Below are 20905 nucleotides of genomic sequence, written 5' to 3'. Positions count from 1 at the left end.
ATTCATGTTGCGGATGCATTTAATTTGGTTAAAAATAATGTTCACTTTCCAAACATATTGCAATCTAAAAATGATATGCAAATTAAACTTAAAGTGGGGTTCCGGGCATCATTTTTTATTTATTTTTTTAAAGCTAAAAATAGCTTCCCAATCATTCCAGAAATCATTGCAGACACTTGCCTTATATCCTCCAGCTGATGTTGTGGCCATATCCATCATATGTGAGGGCATGTGAAGCCCAGTTCCTTTTTCTTCCTGGTTTTCAGGGAGAGGTGCATGCTGGGCGATTTTTAGGCACAGTAATGCCCAGAGGCAATGGGGTCTTAGGACAGGAAGTTGAACCACCTAGGACCAGGAACTAGGCAGATTACGAAATCTGCCTAGTAACAGCTACATAGAAGTGAGTACATTTTTATTTTATTTTTTACTCCTGATACGCCGTGGTATCTCTGTTTCTATCTATGCGACTGATTCATAGAATCAGTTACGCATAGATATCCATAAGATCCGACAGGTGTAATTGTTTTACACTGTCGGATCTTAGGATGCAGTACCGCGGCCGTCACTGGGGGGAGTTTGCGTCGTAAACCAGCGTCGGGTATGCAAATTAGGAGTTACGGCGATCCACGACGGATTTTCGCGTTCGCTACGTCGCCGCTAGTCTAGTTTCCCGTCGCAAAGTTAGTCGTCGTTTTAGGTGCCCTAACTTTACACAGCAATCGTATTGCTGTATAAAGTATGGCCGTCGTTCCCGCGTCGAAATTTAAAAATGAACGTCGTTTGCGTAAGCCGTCCGGAAATACGGAATTACGCTACGCGCGACGCCGTTCGAAAAAAATGACGTCACTGCGCGCAAAGCACGACGGGAATTGCGAAACGGAGCATGCGCAGCAGGTCCGGTGCGGGAGCACGCCTAATTTAAATGGCACACGCCCATTTGAATTGGCCCGCCTTGCGCCGGACGTCTTTACGATACACCGCCGCAAGTTTCCAGGTAAGTGCTTTGTGGATCGGGCACTAAAACTGGAAACTTGCGGCGGTGTATCGTAACGGGTTACGTTACACCGGCGCTCTTGTACGTGAATCTGGCCCCAGGATATTAAGTTCTAATAGAGCCCAAAGGAGGAAACTGCAGTAATTAAAAAGAACATGTTAATAAACCACATGTATGTGTATATATGTGTACAGTATATATGCACCATAGTAAGTTATGAGCTTGGTGAACAAAACTTGAGACAAAAAAGAATAGTATTGGTTGCATTATGTTTGATTAAAACAAAAAATGGATGATTTACTACAAACTGCCTTGTGGCTGATTTAGGTTGAATAACAATTCCAGTTGCAGCCGCTGCTTCGGTTCCTTCCTCATTAACCTCAATGAAGGCTTTATGGATCACTTTTGACACAAAGAGGCCAACGCCAGATATACCAGATAAATTTGCCTTTTGGCTGAAGGCATCCAGCATTCCCATGTTTTTTAGGTGTGAAGTTAGATCATAGCTTTCTTCTATCTTAAAATGTGGAATGTGTATCTCTAATTTTGTCTTTTGCATATTTTTGGAATCTGTCGATTTCATCAATAACTCCAAAGTCATCTGTTCAATAACCTAAAAAAAAAATTGTAATACAGATTATGATTAGGGGTTCTAAAATGTAAATATTGCTTCTTTAAGGCAGTGTTTCTCAACATTCTTTCAGTCATTCAGGCACCATTTAAAATTCTTCACAATGTCGAGGCACCCCATTTTAAAATGATAAAAACTAAACTAATAGTTTTACATAACACAGCAACATCCACACACATAGGACACCCAGCGTCAAAGGCAATTTATTCTTCCAAAGCAAAACACATGCAGATACTGACTAGTGTTCCAATGTTTCTCTTTCTCGCTTAGGTTAATGTGACCCCAGTGCTGACAGAAAGGGGCGGGGGGGGGGCAAGCATGGTGTGCATTGGTTCTTAGGAGGCCAGCAAATAGAAAGTTTAATGGCACACAATGAAGACCTGTGGCTTTTTGTAATTAAAGTGGAGTTCCACCCATAAATATAACATTACATCAGTAGTTTTAAAAAAATGTCATTAGTCCTTTAAGAATTTTTTTTTTTTTTAGATGCCTTCAAAGTGTTGTTGCTAGGCAGAATAGTTAATCTTCCCACTTCCTACACCTAGGTGCTTAAGCTTCCTAACCTACACCGCACAGACTCTTGGGAATGTAGTGGGTGCAACTTTCCAGGAGTTAGAGCACTCCCCAGTCTCGAAGAATCATGTGACTTGGACAGTACAGGTGCTGAAACCTGATCTGAAACCTATTACACTGCTTGTGCAGCACTGAGCATGTGCGAGATCTGCAAGGCTGAAATCCAGGAAGTCATACAGTCTGGCTTCATGATGCCCACACTTAAGATGGCCCCAGTCAATTTCTATTTTATAAAGTGTCTAAATGCTGTAACAACCTAACAAAACGGACCTTAGTTTGCAGACTAACTTTACTAGAATACATTAAGCTTGTGTATTACAGGGGTATTTATATATAAAAAGTGAAATTGTGGCCGGAACTCCGCTTTAAAAGGCAGGCTTGATCCACCCTCTGGTTTGTATACAATTTTTGGGCAATTGAGTAGAAAAGACATGAAGTCCTTCTCCCTATATAACCCCTCCCATCCAGGGAGTACCCAAGTTTGTGTAGAAAAGATATATATATATATATATATATATATATATATATATATATATATATATATATACCAATAGGAGGGGCTGGACCTCTGTGTCCCATGTTGTACTCCTAAAAAAAGGATTTTACAGGTAAGCTGTTATAAAAATCCTATTTTCTTTATCGTACATCAAGGGACACAGAGCACCATAGTCATAACTATGTGGGATTTCCCAAAGCAATGCCTTCTGAGGGGAGAAATGCACAAAGCAAAATGGCCGCCGCCAGGCGTGAGGACCTATACTGCTGCCTGCAGCACACTGCGCCCGAAGGCGGCATCCTCCTGCCAACTTATATCCATCTGATAGAATTTTGTGAATGTATGAACTGACAACCAAGTAGCGCCCTTGCAAATCTGAGCCACAGAGACTTGGTGATGCACTGCTCATGAAGCACTGACTGTCCTGGTAGAGTGCACTTTAACCTGGAAAGGCGGAAGCCTTCTCTTCAGACTGGCGAATAACCTGACAAATCCACTTAACAATAGTTGATTTTGATGCTGCCTGGCCCTTTATGGGGCCTTCTGGCAGTACAAACAAAACATCAGTTTTCTAAACATCCTGGTTCAGATGAAAATCTGACACTACCTTAGGCAAAAAGGTTGGATCAGGAAGCAACACCACCTTGTCTTTATGAATAATTAAGTATGGCTCTTTACAGGAAAAAGCAGCCAATTCTGACACTCTTCTTGTGGAGGTTACCACAACTAAGAACACCAATTTCTTTGTCAAAAGAAGCAAGGGAATATTGTGTATGGCTCAAAGGGTTGTCCTTGCAAAACCGACAGAACTAGATTCAGATCCCATGGGCACAAATGTGACCTGACTGGCGGACTTATCTGAGTTACCCCTTGTATAAAGGTCCAGACCAAAGAATGCAAAGCAAGCAGCCTTTGGAAAAATACTGCGAAGGCCAAGGTCTGACCCTTGATTATACTCAATGCCAGCTTAATTTCTACCCCTAACTGTAGAAAGGAAAGAATTCTACCTATGACATACTTTTAAGGGTGCCAACCCTTGGCTTCACACCAGGAGACATAGGCCCTCCAGACCCGATAATAAATGCTAATAAAGGTTGGCTTTCTAGCATTATTCAGGGTTGTAATCACTGACCCTGAAAATCCTCGACTTTTTAGGATGTAGGCTACAACAGCCAAACCATCAAATTTAGCGACTGTAAGGTAGGATGGAATACCGGCCCTTGCGACAGCAGGTCTGGACGAGATGGAAGAGTCCAGGAATCCCCTACTGCCATCCTCATGATCTCTGCATAACAGGATCTCCTGGGCCCCACCGGAGCTACTAGGATTATCGGCTTCCCTTCTTCCTTGATCCTGCAAAGAAGTCGCAGCTGAATTGGGGGAAATGCATAAATCAGTGAAAACTGATCCCACGGGGTCACTAACGCATCTCTTCCGAGTGCTAGTGGATCCTTTGTTCTTGACACAAAGATGTCCAACTTCTTGTTGAATCTGGATGCCAACAGATCTACGTCCGGGGTACCCTATCTTTGGCATGTGGCCAGAAAGACATCAGGATGTAGGGACCATTCTCCCGGGAACAACTGTTGGCAGCTTAAGAAATCTACCTGCCAATTCTCCACTCTTGGGATGAAGACTGTGGATAGGCAAGGAACATGTTCCTCTGCCCAAGCCAGAATGTGGTTCACCTCACTCTAGGCTGCGTGACTTCTGGTGCCACCTTGGAGATTGATATAGGCCACTGCTGTGGCATTGTCGGACTGTATCCTGATGGGAAATTTCCAGAACCTGAACGTCCAGGTCGATGGACATGGTTTTCTCAGACTCTGACCACTTCCCTTGGACAGTGGTTTCCTCTAGAACTGCTCCCCAGGCCCATAGGCTGGCATCTGTTGTTACCACCCTCCAGGTAACCGGAATGAGGGATTTTTCTTTCTGCAAATTCTTGGTTATCGACCACAACTGAGTCTCTGGCGCACTTCTGGGGCCAGATTCATTGGATAATTCAAAGCTTGGGTTTTCTTGTTCCAAGCAGACAAAATACTGTATTGCAACAGTCTTGAATGAAACTGGGCATAGGGAACTGCTTTGAATGAAGCCATCATCTTTCCTAGCAACCTCATGCAAAGGCGAATGGAAAGACCCTTTCTTGCCCTGACCACCTGGACCACCTTACTTATAGTGTTGACTTTTGCCTGGGGCAAAAACACTCCTTTCTGGGTTGTATCGATGACCAAGCCCAAATACTCCAGTCTCTTTACTAGTAGTAAGAATGATTTCTCCAGATTGAAAATACAACCTAGGTGTTCCAGATACCTGGACACCCCCTGGTTTAACCGTGCTACTGACTTATCTACCAGTAGCAGGTTGTCTAGGTATGCCATTACTGCTATACCCTGGCTGCTTAGTCTTGCTAGTACTGGGGCCAAAACTTTTGTAAATGCCTGGGGAGCGGTGGCTAACTTGAAGTGCAAAGCCACAAACTGAAAGTGGCGATGTTCCACCGCAAAACGCAGAAACTTCGGATTACCGGAAAAATAGGCACATGTACAGTAGATATACATCTTTGATGTCTATTGATGCTAGAACTTCTCCTTCCCGTAGGGTGGATATGACTGACCGGATTGACTCCATGTGGAAAGAGCGGATGTTTAGGAAGTGATTCAGATCTTTGAGCTCCAAAATCGGTCTGACATCTCCAATCAGTCTCAGTACCATGAAGAGATTTAAATAAAACCACATACCCTGCTCTTCTGAAGGGTTCTCTATGATTACACCCTGAGACATCAATCGGTCTTGCGCCAGAAATAAAGACCTTCTTTTCACTGGGTCTTTGGGGTCAAGGCTACCACAGAGATGATCCATCCATCAAGGATCTCTTTTTACCAAGCCCCTGAAAACCACAGAAGTGTTCCCCCCCCTTGATCGAGAGCGGGCGCCCCTTCATAGGGAGGCCTTGGGACTATTTTGTAGGCACTTCTGTAGTCCTATGCAATAAACACATAGGTAAATATTTCCAGAAAAAAAAAGTACATACATATACAGCTTTAATGTATGCAGCATGTGTTAAAGCAATATGCCTCTATGGAAGCATGCTTTTATGGAAGCATGAGTCCATACAAATATGCTTTTAAGCAAAATATGAAAAGTGTGCACTGTACACACGCATTCATGTAGCTTGTGTGCCATGGAACAAGCATCTTTGCAAAGCAAGCATGTGTTTATGAAATGTGTTATGCAACATTCCGCAACATGTATCTATGCAGACATATATTCCTATGCGATAATGAGGAATCATGTATATTTAACAACTTCAATACTGAGCATTTTCACCCCCTTCCTGCCCAGACCAATTTTCCGTTTTCAGCGCTGATGCACTTTGAATGACAATTGCGCGGTCATGCAAGACTGTACCCAAATGAAATCTTTATGCTTTTTTTCCCACAAATAGAGCTTTCATTTGGTTGTATTTGATCACCTCTGCGGTTTTTATTTTTTGTGCTATAAACAAAAAAAGAGCGACAATTTTTTTTAAAAAACAATATTTTTTATAAATAATTTAATAAATATCTTTTTTTTTTAAAAAGCAATTTTTTTCCTAAGTTTAGACCGATATGTATTCTTCTACATATTTTTGGTAAAAAAATCGCAATAAGCGTATATTGATTGGTTTGCGCAAAAGTTATAGGGGATAGTTTTTTTTTTTACTAGTAATGTCGGCGATCTGCGATTTTTATTGTGACTGTGACATTGCGACGGACATATCGGACACTTTTGACACATTTTTGGGACCATTCACATTTATACATCGATTAGTGCTATAAAACTGCAGTGATTACTGTGTAAATGTGACTGGCAGGGAACGGGTTAACACTAGGGGGCGCTGGAGAAGTTAAATATGTTCCCTGGGAGTGATTCTTAATGTAGGGGGAGGGGGACTTACAAGGGGAGGAGACCGATGTGTGTTCCTCTGTACTGGGAACACACATCGGTCTCCTCACCTCTGACCGGAGGTGAATCTCCTGCCACACTCCTGCCGTGATCACGGGCAATTGTGGGTGCCCGGCGGACATCGCAGCCACCAGTGCACACGCACCAGGTCCTGAGAGATTCCTAGCGGCTGCGAAGGAAGGGACGTCATATGACGTCCACCCGGAGCGAGAGACAGTTCCTGCCGACGTCATATTACTATGGCTCGGTAGGGACCTGGTTAATTAAACATGTATTAACATGCCTCATTATGCAACCATGCATCTCTAGGCGAAAAAATTGCAACTTTAGGCAATCATGCATCCTTATGCGATCAAGCATCTTTATGCGATCAAGCCTTTCTGCGTGATCAAGCTTCTCTGTGCGACCAAGAACTCTTGTGTGATCAAACATCCTTGTGCGATCAAGCACCCATGTGCAAACAAGCACCCTTGTGTGATTAAGCATCCTTGTGCGATCAAGCACCCTTGTGAGATCAAGCCTCTCTTTGCGATCAAGCACCCTTGTGCAATCAAGCATCTTATGCGATCAAGCATCCTTGTGTGATCAAGCATCTTTATGTGACTAAGTATCTTTATGTGATCAAGCATTTTTATGCGACTATGAAAAAAAAATGCATATCTATACAAACATAAACATGCATCTTTATGTGACCATGTATACTTAAGCAATCCTGTCACCTTATGCGATCACACGTTTTTATGTGATCAACAATAAACATGTTTTGTTTTTTGTTTTTACGCAAACATGTTCAAACATGCATTTTGTACACCCATAATCATGTATCTTTATGTAAACGTGAACTGGTAAAAACAGTTATCTTCAGCAACCGTGTGTTTCAGCAATTGTGTGTTTCAGCAACCGTATGCTCAAGCAACTGTTTGTTTCAGCATCTGTGCATTTTAGCAACTGTGCGTTTTAGTGTCTGTGCTTTTTAGCATCTGTGCATTTCAGCATCTGTGCGTTTTAGTAACTGTGCATTTCAGCATCTGTGCATTTTAACATCTGTGAGTCTTTGCAACTGTGCATTTTAGCAAGTTTGTAAGCAAGCACCTGCTCAACTACCGTTGGTCCTATTCTTTAGACCCGTAGGAGATACAACTCCCTAAAATGCACCCACACTCATGTCTTTCAAACGTGTACTTTAAAAAAACATGCAATTAAAGTGGAGTTCCACCCATAAATATAACATTACATCAGTAGTTTTAAAAAAAAATCATTAGTCCTTTAAGAATTTTTTTTTATTTTTTAGATGCCTTCAAAGTGTTGTTGCTAGGCAGAATAGTTAATCTTCCCACTTCCTGCACCTAGGTGCTTAAGCTTCCTAACCTACACCGCACAGACTCCTGGGAATGTAGTGGGTGTAACTTTCCAGGAGTCTGTGCACTCCCCAGTCTCGAAGAATCATGTGACTTGGACAGTACAGGTGCTGAAACCTGATCTGAAACCTATTACACTGCTTGTGCAGCACTGAGCATGTGCGAGATCTGCAAGGCTGAAATCCAGGAAGTCATACAGTCTGGCTTCATGATGCCCACACTTAGGATGGCCCCAGTCAATTTCTATTTTATAAAGTGTCTAAATGCTGTAACAACCTAACAAAACGGACCTTCGTTTACAGACTAACTTTACTAGAATACATTAAGCTTGTGTATTACAGGGGTATTTACTAGTGCTGTCAGTTAAACGCGTTATTAACGGCGTTAACACAAACCCATTAACGAGGCGGCGTTCGGGGGTTATACCGGGATGATGCCTGCAGCCGCAGGCATCATTCCGGTACCGTTGTTTAGAGCGGGCGATCGGCTATCCAAACATAACAACCGATGCGGCTATAAGCCGCTCGGTTGTTATGCCGGAGGAGCGGGAGGGGACATCCCCCCTCCCGCCGCCTTTCGCCGCTCTGACCGGGCCTCCCGTCCCACCGGGAGACCCGATCCTCCATCCGCCGCGTTCTGTGTCCAGGCGGAGACTGACACTAAGCCGTAAACGGCTTTGATTCAGTCTCCGCATTGAAACCACGGAAGCGGCGTCATGACGTCACTTCCGGGTTTCTCGGCTGCCAATGGCGCCGGATTTAAAAAAGTACACAGTATTCAGAATCGCCGTTTTCGGCGATCTGAATACTTTGAAGTGCAAAGGAGGGCTCGGAGGTCTTTTAGACCCCGATCCCTCCATAAAGAGTACCTGTCACCACCTATTGCTGTCACAAGGGATGTTTACATTCCTTGTGACAGCAATAAAAGTGATCAAAATGTAAAAAAATAAAAAAACACAATTTAATATTATAAAAAATAAATAAATAAATAAATAAGAAAACAAAAAAAAAATGTTTTAAAGGGTGAACCTCCTTAATCGCGCGATTAATCGTGAGTTAACTATGACATTAATGCGATTAATCGCGATTAGAAATTTTAATCGCTTGACAGCACTAGTATTTACATTTAAAAAGTGAAATTATGGCCGGTACTCCGCTTTAAGCAATACATTTTTGCAAGCACGTTTATTATGCTGTTTCTGCCCACAAGCAGATAACAACACTTTTAAAGTGAACTGCTAATCATCCAGTGGTGTATCTACTTACAGATGTACATTCCCCTCAGATAGGCATAAAATATGCAGCATGTAATCATGACTAGTCTGCACCCAGTTCCCAAGCAAGTATTCACTCACGAGCCGCCTCTTGTCTCCAAGGCCTACAGTATCTGACCTGTCACCATATGGCAATGCCGCCCTTCCTCTTCCTGCCTCCAGTTTTCATGTGACCAAGGTGCCGACTCAGGGTACAGCTCTCAAAGGTGAAGCATTACAGGCAGAAACCTCGCCTTTCAGGCACTTTAGATGGATCTGATTGCATAGCTCCTTGATCCCGCCAGGGATTTCTCAACGGAGCTCTTCTTAGCACTTCATTAACCGTGACCAACGCCTTAGACACTGGTGAAAAAACTTAGGTACGCCCTGGATGGGAGGGGTTATATAGAGAGAGGGACTTCCTGTCTTTTGAGTGTGCCAGTGTCCATTCACCTATAGGTGGCGTATAACGTGCATAGTTATGACTATGGTGCTCTGTGTCCCGTGATGTACGATAAGGAAATACGTTTTGAATACAATAAAATCTCACCTTTTGCAGACCCGAAATTTTATTGGGTAAAAATATGAACATGCTGAAGTCCTCATTTTCATATGGCAGTTCAATAAACTGAACATCCATTTCTTCTACAATTCCATGATTAAATCTTTCAGTTTGACTCATCATTGGCACTGGTATTTTTACATCCTAAGAAGGAATATGAATAATTGTAAATAAAATATTTTTGTAGCGCCGTCAATTTATGCATCATTTTACACATATGCATTGTATATTATATTTCATATAACCGTATTTTGTAAAAATATTGTGACAGTCATATCATGTAAAAAAATATTTAAGTGGCCTTTTCCCCCTTTCTCTAAAAATCACAACAGTATACAGTTCTGCATGCTGATATGAAATCATCTTACATTCATTATTTATCGTACATATTTTTATATTTTTGGGATTTTTCTTACATTTACCATTTTTCTACTTTCTGGTTTCTTTATGCCACTGGTGATGTCAACCTGGCCTTATGCCGCGTACACACGATCATTTTTTCGGCTTGTAAAAAACTTTTTTCAGCCTCTAGAAAAAACAAATTTTTTTCCAACTTCATCATTAAACCAGCCTTGCCTACACACGATCGTGAAAAAAAATGCTCTAGCAAAGCGCGGTGACGTACAACACGTACGACGGCACTATAAAGGGGAAGTTCCATGTGGATGACGCCACCCTTGGGGCTGCTTTAGCTGATTTTGTGTTTGTAAAAGACGATTCGCGCTTTTCTGTCTGTTACAGTGTGATACCATTACGAACGGTAGTTTTACCAGAACGAGTGCTCCCGTCTCATAACTTGCTTCTGAGCATGCGCGGGTTTTTCACGTCGTTAAAGCCCACACACGATCATTTTTTACAACCCGAAAAACGACATTGTTGAAAACGTTGTTAAAAAATAGAGCATGTTCGAATTTTTTTTTTGTAGTTTTTCAGAACCCGGAAAATGCTCTGAAGCCCACACACGATCGTTTTAAATGAAATTGAAAAAAAGCGTAGTTTTTTACAACCCGAAAAATTATCGTGTATACGCGGCATAACAGCTGCATCCTGGGAAATTCATGTCCCAGAGTTCTAGGCAGCATTCAAGAAAGTATTTGTTTGCAGGTGAAGGATTAATGATCGAAAGTCCTCGTAAAGATACGGCACCTCATCCCTGATTTGGTTGAGTGAAGGGATTTGGAGGGTAGGGGATTATTGCGGAATGATTGCTATTACAAAACATTTCTAAAGGTGCTTTAGTTGTAACTTTTAAAGAAGGCGCTACACGGCGCCTGCGCAGTCAGCTCTACACAGCGGGCGCAGGCATCGTATAGCGCCAACTTGCAGCTCGGCTATTTACGGAAATCTGGTGACGCGCCTTGTGCGATATGGGAACTGTTTCACCAGACGTCAATCATCTAACCCAGGGATAGGAACGCCCAGTCCCGTGGGAATCAGAACCCGGAAATCGGGGAGAAAATCACAATATAACGGTATGTACGGTGAAAAAAAAAAAAAGACCTGCATACTGTAAATGTCGTTAGTGTGCTGGATATAATGTTAGAATTTTTTTTTTAGGGTGAACCCCCGCTTTAATGCATTATGAGTATTATGCGAAGACGCTGGAAAACGTTTGTCTGTTTTCACGGCTATATTTATTCTTGTACAATAACAGAAAGTAAAACATGTTAAATATAAAAAGGTGATGCTCTAGTGGACATACATTTAAAACCATCTAGGTACTATATACATAAAGATGTGTAGAAGATTTGTATTTTAATTCATTATAAAATTCACTGCAACCACCACAAAATACTGTTGCTTCTTTTTCCGTATCCAATATGTTCATTTACCTCTTTTACATGGAACAGAGCATTTTTTGTGTTATCCTTTTTAAATGTTTTCATCCATTTCCCTTTGAAATAAATGGCATTCACTAGGATCAGGGAAGTATTCTTATCCAGAGAATTTGGGGCAAACAAATTCTTTATTTTACCTTTAAAATAAATAAATACATTTAGCAGACAAATATAATGCTCAAAAAAGACACAAATGTATAGAAAACGGTGTTAGAAATGTTTGATATGTAATGTTTTAGAATTCAAACACAAGCAATGTTCATAAACAAAGAGTAATGCCCTGTACACACGATCGGTTCGTCTGATGAAAACAAACCGATGGATTTTTTCATCAGATATCCGATGAAGCTGACTTTCATCAGTCTTGCCTAAACACCATCGGTTAAAAATCCGATCGTGTCCAACGCGGTGACGTAAAACACAACGACGTGCAGAGAAAAATTAAGTTCAATGCTTCCGAGCATTGGTCGACTTGATTCTGAGCATGCATGGATTTTTGACCAATGGATTTCCCCACAGACGATCGTTTTTTTTCTATCGGTTTTTTAACCATTCTAAAATTTTAAAACAGGTTCTATTTTTTTTCACCGATGGGAAAAAAATTGATGGGGCACACACGATCAATTTGTCTGATGAAAACGGTCCATCGGTCCGTTTTCATCAGATGAACTTATCGTGTGTACAGGGCATTAGTCCACCACAACTGTTATTTCAGTTTTTTTAGATGCTGGCCATATGAGTCACCTGCTGGTATGTTTCTCAGAGATTCTGTTGGTTACATATCTGTATGTAAAAATAAAATTTCTTTCTCTTTGCTCCCTTTTGGTCTGTTAACTAAGCCTCGTACACACGACCGAGAATCTCGTCGTAAAAGAAACGTTGTTTTTCTCGACGAGTTTCTTGTCAAGCTTGACGAGATTCTTGTCAAGCTTTCCTTGCATACACACTGTCGAGACAAAATCTTGTCGTTCTCAAACGTGGTGACGTATAACACGTACGACGGCACTATAAAGGGGAAGTTCGGTTCCACTGGTGAGAGACGATTTGCGCTTTTCAGTCTGTTACAAATGTGCTATCTCCATTACGAACGCTACTTTTACCGAAGGTGCGCTCCCATCTCATACTTTATTCTGAGCATGCGCGGGTTTTTAAGCGTACACACGAACATGTTTCTCGTCGTAAACCAGCCCGACGAGAACCACGACGAAAAAATTGAGACGCCCGACGAGAAAAAAGAGAGCATGTTTTCTTTTTTTCTCGTCGAGATCCACAGCAGTTTTCTCGAAGAAAAACATACACACGAAAGAAACCAGTGGCTGAATCAGCTGATCAGGGTTCACCAATACCAAGTGCTATCACGTACCATTTGTTTCAGCTTCAACCCACGTGTTTATGCATTCTCTTGTTTTGTCCTTCCCAAAATCAACAGACTTTAGGTTTGCCTGATAGAGTGTCTGAGCGGATTCTAGATAACTCTAAATAGAAAAGGGATGAAGATATAAAAATTGCATCTTTATCAGATTTCAAAAGTCTAAAAACAAACCATTACTCCTACTAGACCTAACACAAATAAAAATTGCACAACATTTTCAAGGCACTGTAAAGGCTATCAACATTCACAAATACCCGTTGTGAAATTCCTATATTTTGAATTATGTTTTATATTCCATTGTATTAACACAATCAATAAAAATTATTTTGACGGCAAAGATAGCGAGACTGATGAAAGGCAACCATTAACGTGAACTGGTTTCTTTGCCCTCTCAAAAACAAGTACAAATGTGATGTTGGATTCATATTTTCTAAGGGTCAATGTAATTGTCACTGGGCACATTGGCTCTGGTTGGACAGCACTCCACAAAACAGTTATGCCGCATATACACGATCGGACATTCCGAGAACATAACCTTGGATTTTTTTCCGATGGATTTTGGTTCAAACTTGTCTTGCATACACACGATCACACAAATGTTGACGGAAATTCCGATCGCCAAGAACGTGGTCACGTACAACGCGTACGACGGCACTATAATGCCTCATACAGACGGTCGTTTTTTGTGATGAAAAAAAACGACGTTTTAAAAAACGTCATTTAAAATGATTGTGTGTGGGCAAAACGTTGTTTTATGTCTTCTAAAAAACAACCAAAAAAAAATTCGAACATGCTCGAATTTTTTGTGTCGTTTTTCAAAACGTTGTTTTTGTTTCACAGAAATTGACCGTGTGTAGCAAAAAACGACGTTTAAAACAACGTTTTTAAACCTGCGCATGCCCAGAAGCTAGTTATGAAGCAAGCTTCAATGGAAAAAAGTGGTGAAACGTAACCTCGCTTTGCTAGAGCATTGTGAAAAAACGATGGTGTGTAGGCAACATCGTTTTTGAAAATGATGTTTCAAAAACGTTGTTTTATTTCATGATTTAAAACTTCGTTTTTTTTCATCACAAAAAACGACCGTCTGTATGCGGCATAAAGGGGAAGTTCAATACCAGGTGCGGCACCCTTTTGGGCTCCTTCTGCTAATCTCGTGTTTGTAGAAGTTTGGTGAGAGACAATTCTTGCTTTTCAGCCTTGTGCTTTTCAGTCCATTACTGCTCTTCAGTTTGTCAGAACTGTGTGAATATCAGCAGCAAAACAACTTCATTATTCTAGCATTATAAAGAAGAAGAGAATGCGCTGCATTAAAAGATTAATACATTTGCAGCGTGACGAATGTGCTATCTCCATTACAAATGCTAGTTTTACCAGACCGATCGCTTCTGTCTCGTACTTGATTCAGAGCATGCATGGAATTTTGTGCGTCGGAATTGTCTACACACAATCGAAATTTACAAGAACGAATTTTGTTGTCAGAAAATTTGAGAACCAGCTCTCAAATTTTTGTTGTCGGAAATTCCGACAGCAAATGTCTGATGGAGCCTACACATGGTCAGAACAACAAGCTCCCATGGAACATTTGTTGTCGGAAATTCTGAGCGTGTGTACGCGGCATAACTCTTCTCAGGAACAGGGAATAACCCCAATAGAGCCTTTGCTGCATTTGATAACACTGGATCATGACCTGCCCTCCTGAAACTGTTCCAAGCAGTAAATCACAGTGCAATTCTATATGGTATTTACTTTCTTGAGTCCTTCGGGGCTTAGGGTCCCCCCCCAAAATCCATACCAGACCCTAATCCGAGCATGCAGCCTGGCAGGTCTGGAAACGGAGGGGACTAGGGAGGGAGGGGACTAGCGAGCGCCCCCCCTCCTGAACTATACCAGGCCGCATGCCCTCAACATGGGAGGGTGGGTACCCCAAGGCAAATTTTCCTAATGTCGATGGGGACAATGGCCTCTTCCCGACAAGCCTGGTCAGTGGTTTCAGAGTCTGCGGGCGGGAGGCTTATGGGAATCCCCCTCCCCATGTGAATGGGTATTGGGTACATCGTACCTATTCACCTCAAAAAGCAGTGTAAAGTTAAAAAACAAGTGCCAGTTTTTGACAAGTCCTTTATTAAAAAATATTTTTAATATGTCTTCTCCCAGTGCCATCTTATCCCAGACCTGTCTTCTCCCGCAGCCATCTTTTCCCGATGCCGTCTTCTCCCAGAGCCGTCTTCTCCCAGAGCCATCTTATTCTTGTGTTATCTTCTCCCGGAGCTGTCTTCTTCCTTGTTGCCGCTGTCTTTTTCCTCGCCACCGGTTACGGGCTTAAAACAAAAATGGCGCTCTTCTCTTGGGGCTGTCTTCCTCTGTTGTGTTGTCCCCCGCTGTCTGGCACCTATTATATACCTATGGGGCATGACCATACGATGACACCACCTTGAGAGCCCGCCCCTTGTGACATCATTGGAAAGCCACAACACAACGGAGGAGGACAGCCACAGAAAAAGAGCAGCATTTTTTTTAAAGCAGGTACCCGGTAGCAAGGAAGAAGACAGCAGCAGAAGAAGACAGCTTTGAGCTATTTTTTTAATAAAGAACTTGTCAAAAACATGCTTTTGTTTTTTTTTACTTTTCACTGCTTTTTGGGGTGAATGGGTAGGGGTACAATGTACATAATACCCATTCACATAAGGAGGGGTGGGATCTGGGGGCCCCCTTGTTAAAAAGGGCTTCCAGATTCGGATACCCGCCCACCTGATGACCCCGACAACCACCGGCCAGGGTTTTCGGAAAGAGGCTCTTGTACACACGATCAGTCTAAACCGATGAAAACGGACTGAAGGACTGTTTCATCGGTCCAAACCGACCGTGTGTGGGCCCCATCGGTCAGTTATCCTTCGGTCCAAAAAAATAGAACTTGCTTTAAAATTGAACCGATGGACGCCTAACCGATAGGTCAAAACCGACGGTTAGTATGCAAAAAACATTGGTTAAAAACCTGCGCATGCTCAGAATCAAGTCGACGCATGCTTGGAAGCATTGAACTTCATTTTTCTCAGCACGTCGTTGTGTTTTACGTCAGAAGAAGACAGCTTTGAGCTATTTTTTTAATAAAGAACTTGTCAAAAACATGCTTTTGTTTTTTTTTATATTTCACTGCTTTTTGGGGTGAATGGGTAGGGGTACAATGTACATAATACCCATTCACATAAGGAGGGGTGGGATCTGGGGGCCCCCTTGTTAAAAAGGGCTTCCAGATTCGGATACCCGCCCACCTGTTGACCCCGACAACCACCGGCCAGGGTTTTCGGAAAGAGGCTCTTGTCCCCATCAACACGGCAGAGCTTTCCAAAGCACCCATCCCCCCTATGTTGAGGGCATGCAGCCGGGTATGGTTGAGGAGGGGGCCCCTCACTCATCCCCTCCCTTTCCTGCTGGGCTGCATGCTCAGATAAGGGTCTGGTATGGATTTTGGGGGGACTCCACGCCATTTTAAAAAATTGGAGTGGGGGTGTCACCTCCGAATCCATACTAGACCCGAAGGTCCTGGTATGGACCCAGAGGAGGGGGTACCCCACTGTGTTTTTTTGCGATTTTTTATTTTTATTTTTCATTCAGCTATCAGTGGGGAACCCCACTGACAGCTGATGACTCATTGGTTGTTAAGGACACGGTGGTAGGCTTTCCGGCCCTCTCCGTAGCAACTAGCTGTATATAGTGTGTTTGAAGAGGGAAAAAAGTGTTTAAAAACAGATGTCAGTGGATCAGATGTAAGCGGATGTCATCCGCTAACATCTGTTTTTCGCCTGTTCCTTTTTTTGGACGGATGAAAAATTAATGATCATCAAAAAGCCGAAATTATTTAATTCATTTATTTTTGTTAGGGGTACACTTGAGACCCTGTATAAGAAAGTTGACTGCCACACTGCTCTAATTAAATCAACATGGCTGTTCCCTGCAGACCAACTTACTTTTAGGATGGGGAAATTGAGTTGAGTGAAAAGTCCATTACCAATTTTCAACTCTGAGTCACTTGCAGTCTTCAACTTGTTAAACAATGCCTTTAATTTGCTGTGTACATCTGGAACCACATTCTCACTTGCAGATGCCTAGTGAAAAACAAACAGACAATGCTTATCAATGTACTGTATATGAAAACACTGAGCTCCTCTATTACATTCCTAAACAAAAATGAAGGCTTGCCAGTAATTACATTTTTTTGAATAGAAAAAGAAAGGGTTAAATTGGTTTATTTTTTCATCCAATTGGGGAGATTTCTACAAAGTCATGGGAGTTTATTTACACTGACGGTGTGGTTCAGGATTTTAGGGGTTAAAGCAAGCAGCGAGGAGCCAACTGTGATGAACCCTGGTATTCATGAGGAGTATGTTCATAGTATAAGATTCCCTTGCTCGGTAGCAGAACCATCCAACATCCCTTAGCTCACCCAGTCACTTGTTGGGACACAGCCTACGGTGGTGCAAAACATCAACTGTTTATTGAAATACAGGCACAAAGAGATATGCACTCTGGGGACAATCCGCCCCCTTCTTTGCACAATGACAAGGGGCGGGGTAAACTGTACATTCAGTAACATGAGATACAGGTATTTTCAAACTTTTCAACAAAAAATTCAATCAGTAAGTAGGCGCGTAGACAGACAGAAACAATAAGTGCCCCAAGTAAACAATGGGAGCATAAAGGGCACAGGAGTTTCCCGCCCCCCTCTCCTGTCACTCTCTCTCTCTCACCATAGATAGATTCATGCATTGCATGAATCTATCTATGGTCGCCGCTGCCACCCCCTATTCATGTGCCTGGCCGCTTGACGGCCGCCGGGCATATGAATTACAGCGGCGGGTGTGTTTTGGAAATGCCTGATTAGCACCCGTGGGCGAGCGGGCAGGGGGCACACTCACACTGGCAGCATTTGGCACAGTGTCAGCATTTGATGGGCACAGTTGCAGCATGTAATGGCACAGTGGCTGCAATTGATGGCACAGTGGCAGCGTTTCATGGACACAGTCGCAGCATTTAATGGCACAGTGTCAGCTTTGATGGCACAGTGTCAGCTTTTGATGGGGCAGTGGCAGCGTTTAATGGGCACAGTTGCAGCATTTGATGGCACAGTCACAGCATGTGATGGCACAGTGGCTGTAATTGATGGCACATTAGCTGTAATTGATGGCACAGTGGCTGCATTTGATGGCACAGTGGCAGCATTTGATGGCACAGTGGATGCAATTGATGGTTTTTTAAAAATAAAATTTGTTTGTTTGCACCCCCCCCAAATTTATTTAGCACCATCCGCCACAGAATGGGAGAAAGACAATAAACACATAACAAAACCCACCCCACCTCAAACTATCTGGGAAAAGGTCTACAGCAGTCTATGACACAAACTCTTACAATATTCCAGCAGTCTGAAAAAGTAGAAATAATTTATCTTAGATAGATTTCTTAAGGGATATTGTTGATAAATATTTCTGTCCCAAGTGAAGTAGCCTCTTCAACTTTCAACACATACCACACATATAAGAGCCAGGAGAACAGGGGTAAAACAAAATGCTGAGTCTGGGGAATAGTACATCCAGGAGGGACAAGGAGTGCTGCTAAGGAGGGTATGTGTGGTTTTACTGTAAGGCCTTGTACACACAATCAGTCTAAACCGATGAAAACGGACTGAAGGACTGTTTCATCGGTCCAAACCGACCGTGTGTGGGCCCCATCGGTCAGTTATCCTTCGGTCCAAAAAAATAGAACTTGCTTTAAAATTGAACCGATGGACGCCTAACCGATAGGTCAAAACCGACGGTTAGTATGCAAAAAACATTGGTTAAAAACCTGCGCATGCTCAGAATCAAGTCGACGCATGCTTGGAAGCATTGAACTTCATTTTTCTCAGCACGTCGTTGTGTTTTACGTCACCGCGTTGGACTCGATCGTTTTTTTAACTGATGGTGTGTAGGCACATTAGACCATGAGTCAGCTTCATCGGTTAACCGATGAAACGGTCCTTCAGTCCGTTCTCATCGGATGGACTGATCGTGTTTACAGGGCTTGAGTCTGGTTAGGGCAAACCAGACTAGGCTTCTCGTTCACCCTGTGCCCCTAATAGACACAGGGTAACTTACACATAAGTGTGGCCTGGGGAGATGAGTTTCCCAACCTCTCTAAGGTAAGCTGGGTTCTGCGTGTCCCCTGCCCAAAGTGACTCACGTCACATAAGAAAGAACAGCAACTGGAAAGGGCACACAGGGAACTGCTAGAACAGATTGCCGCCCCCAAAGCTAAAGTGCTGACAACAAGTTAGAGCTCTGCCAGAACCAATAACTTCTTCTGGTTTCCACAGACAGGAGATGGTGAACCTCTAACCCCAGACACCAGTTACAGGGACTGGGAATTTAATGGACTGTTCTGCTGAGGAGGAACAACCTGGTTTGCCTCCAGAAGAAGAGCTGGCATTAGGGCATTGCACTGGTGACCGAAGGTGGTAAGGAGCTAATGTAACACCTTCTCACCATCTGTCAAATGCTCGCTGAAACATGATCCACTGCAGGGTGTTTGAATTGACAGATAGTGAGGAGGTGTTATGTCACCTCCTTATTATCAACTTTCTTTATTATTAATTTTTTTTTTCAACATAACATACATAGGATAATACATTAACTTACAATACATAAACGGTCTCAATGTTTCATATTATCAAGCATTAATTAAAACTTGGATCTCCACAGCCATGCATTTATGTACCCATCATATAACAGGGGAAATAAAGTAAAGATAAAAGACTTAAAGTGGAGGTTCACCCAAAAAAATCATGCAGTACTTACCGTTTTACAGATAGATGTTCTCCGCCGCTTCCGGGTGTGGGCTGCGGGACTGGGCGTTCCTATTTGATTGACAGCCTTCCGACCGTCGCATACAGCGCGTCACCAGTTTCCGAAAGTAGCCGAACGTCGGTGCGCAGGCGCCGTATAGAGCCGACGTTCGGCAACTCGTGACGCGCTGTATGCGACCATCGGAAGGCTGTCAATCAAATAGGAACGCCCAGTCCCGAAGACCATACCCGGAAGCGGCGGAGAACATCTATCTGTACAACGGTAAGTACTGCATTGATTTTAAACAAAACGCCCGATTCTGCTTCCCGTAATTAGGACCAATCTAATGTTAAAAAATTTTTTTCGGGTGAACTCCCGCTTTAAGGAAGGAAAAAATTTGGATCTGGAGAGGGAGCCATTTATCTCTTTATCTCAATATCTATTTTCATATATCAATCCCTCCTTCTCTTTACTTTTTTTAGTTTTTTCACCGGGGGTAAGTTCATAACTGTGGAGCTATCCCTAATAGCCTACTGGGGCTCGGACATTATCGGGGGGGGAGAAAAAAAAGGGGGGGGTAATTGTCTCTCCTCCCTTCTCCTCTCCCCTCCCTCTCCCCCTTTTTTGTGTTGTTACGTGTACCCACCCTGCGTTTTCCATTATTTGTTCTAATCGCAGTTAGTGGAGCTCATTAAATTTCCCTTTATTTACTAAAAAATATTTATTTATTAGTCCCCCCCCCAAAGTATATATATCTCCCCAGTGGTCTTTAGAATGTCCACCTTATGTGTTTCCCTTCTCGTAATTTAGTAGAGCTCTCTTATCCAAGTGAACATGTTTCGGAGTGTTAAAACCCTATTTCTCCCTGTGTCATTCACATCCTACATGTTGTTACATGTATCCACCCTGTACTTTCCATTATGTGTTGAAATCACAGTTAGTGAGATTCAATAGATTTCCCCATTGCGTACTATATATATTAAGATATTTATTTGTTAATTCCCCTTCTCCCCCCTCCCTCCTCCCTCCCAGGATAATATATTCCCCTTCTCCCCCCTCCCCC

General features: G+C 42.6%; 1 protein-coding gene across 2 annotated transcripts in view; it reads right to left on the bottom strand.

The window, feature by feature from the left end:
* Nucleotides 1–1018: 1018 nt before the first annotated feature.
* LOC120940640 (serpin B3-like) overlaps nucleotides 1019–20905 on the bottom strand; it is a 52926-nt gene continuing 33039 nt past the window's right edge. For both annotated transcript variants that reach the window (XM_040353613.1, XM_040353614.1), the window contains exons 4-8: nucleotides 16993–17130; nucleotides 13019–13130; nucleotides 11650–11792; nucleotides 9806–9961; nucleotides 1019–1607 (exon numbers count right to left, since the gene is read on the bottom strand). In XM_040353613.1, the coding sequence (XP_040209547.1) occupies nucleotides 1209–1607; nucleotides 9806–9961; nucleotides 11650–11792; nucleotides 13019–13130; nucleotides 16993–17130 (948 nt within the window). In that variant the 3' untranslated portion in view covers nucleotides 1019–1208. The remainder of the gene's footprint in view (nucleotides 1608–9805; nucleotides 9962–11649; nucleotides 11793–13018; nucleotides 13131–16992; nucleotides 17131–20905) is intronic.

Source organism: Rana temporaria, chromosome 5, assembly GCF_905171775.1.
Source record: "Rana temporaria chromosome 5, aRanTem1.1, whole genome shotgun sequence".
NCBI lineage: Eukaryota > Metazoa > Chordata > Amphibia > Anura > Ranidae > Rana > Rana temporaria.
Note: the sequence above shows the minus strand (reverse complement) of the source record. Positions and strands in the feature narration are given on the sequence as shown.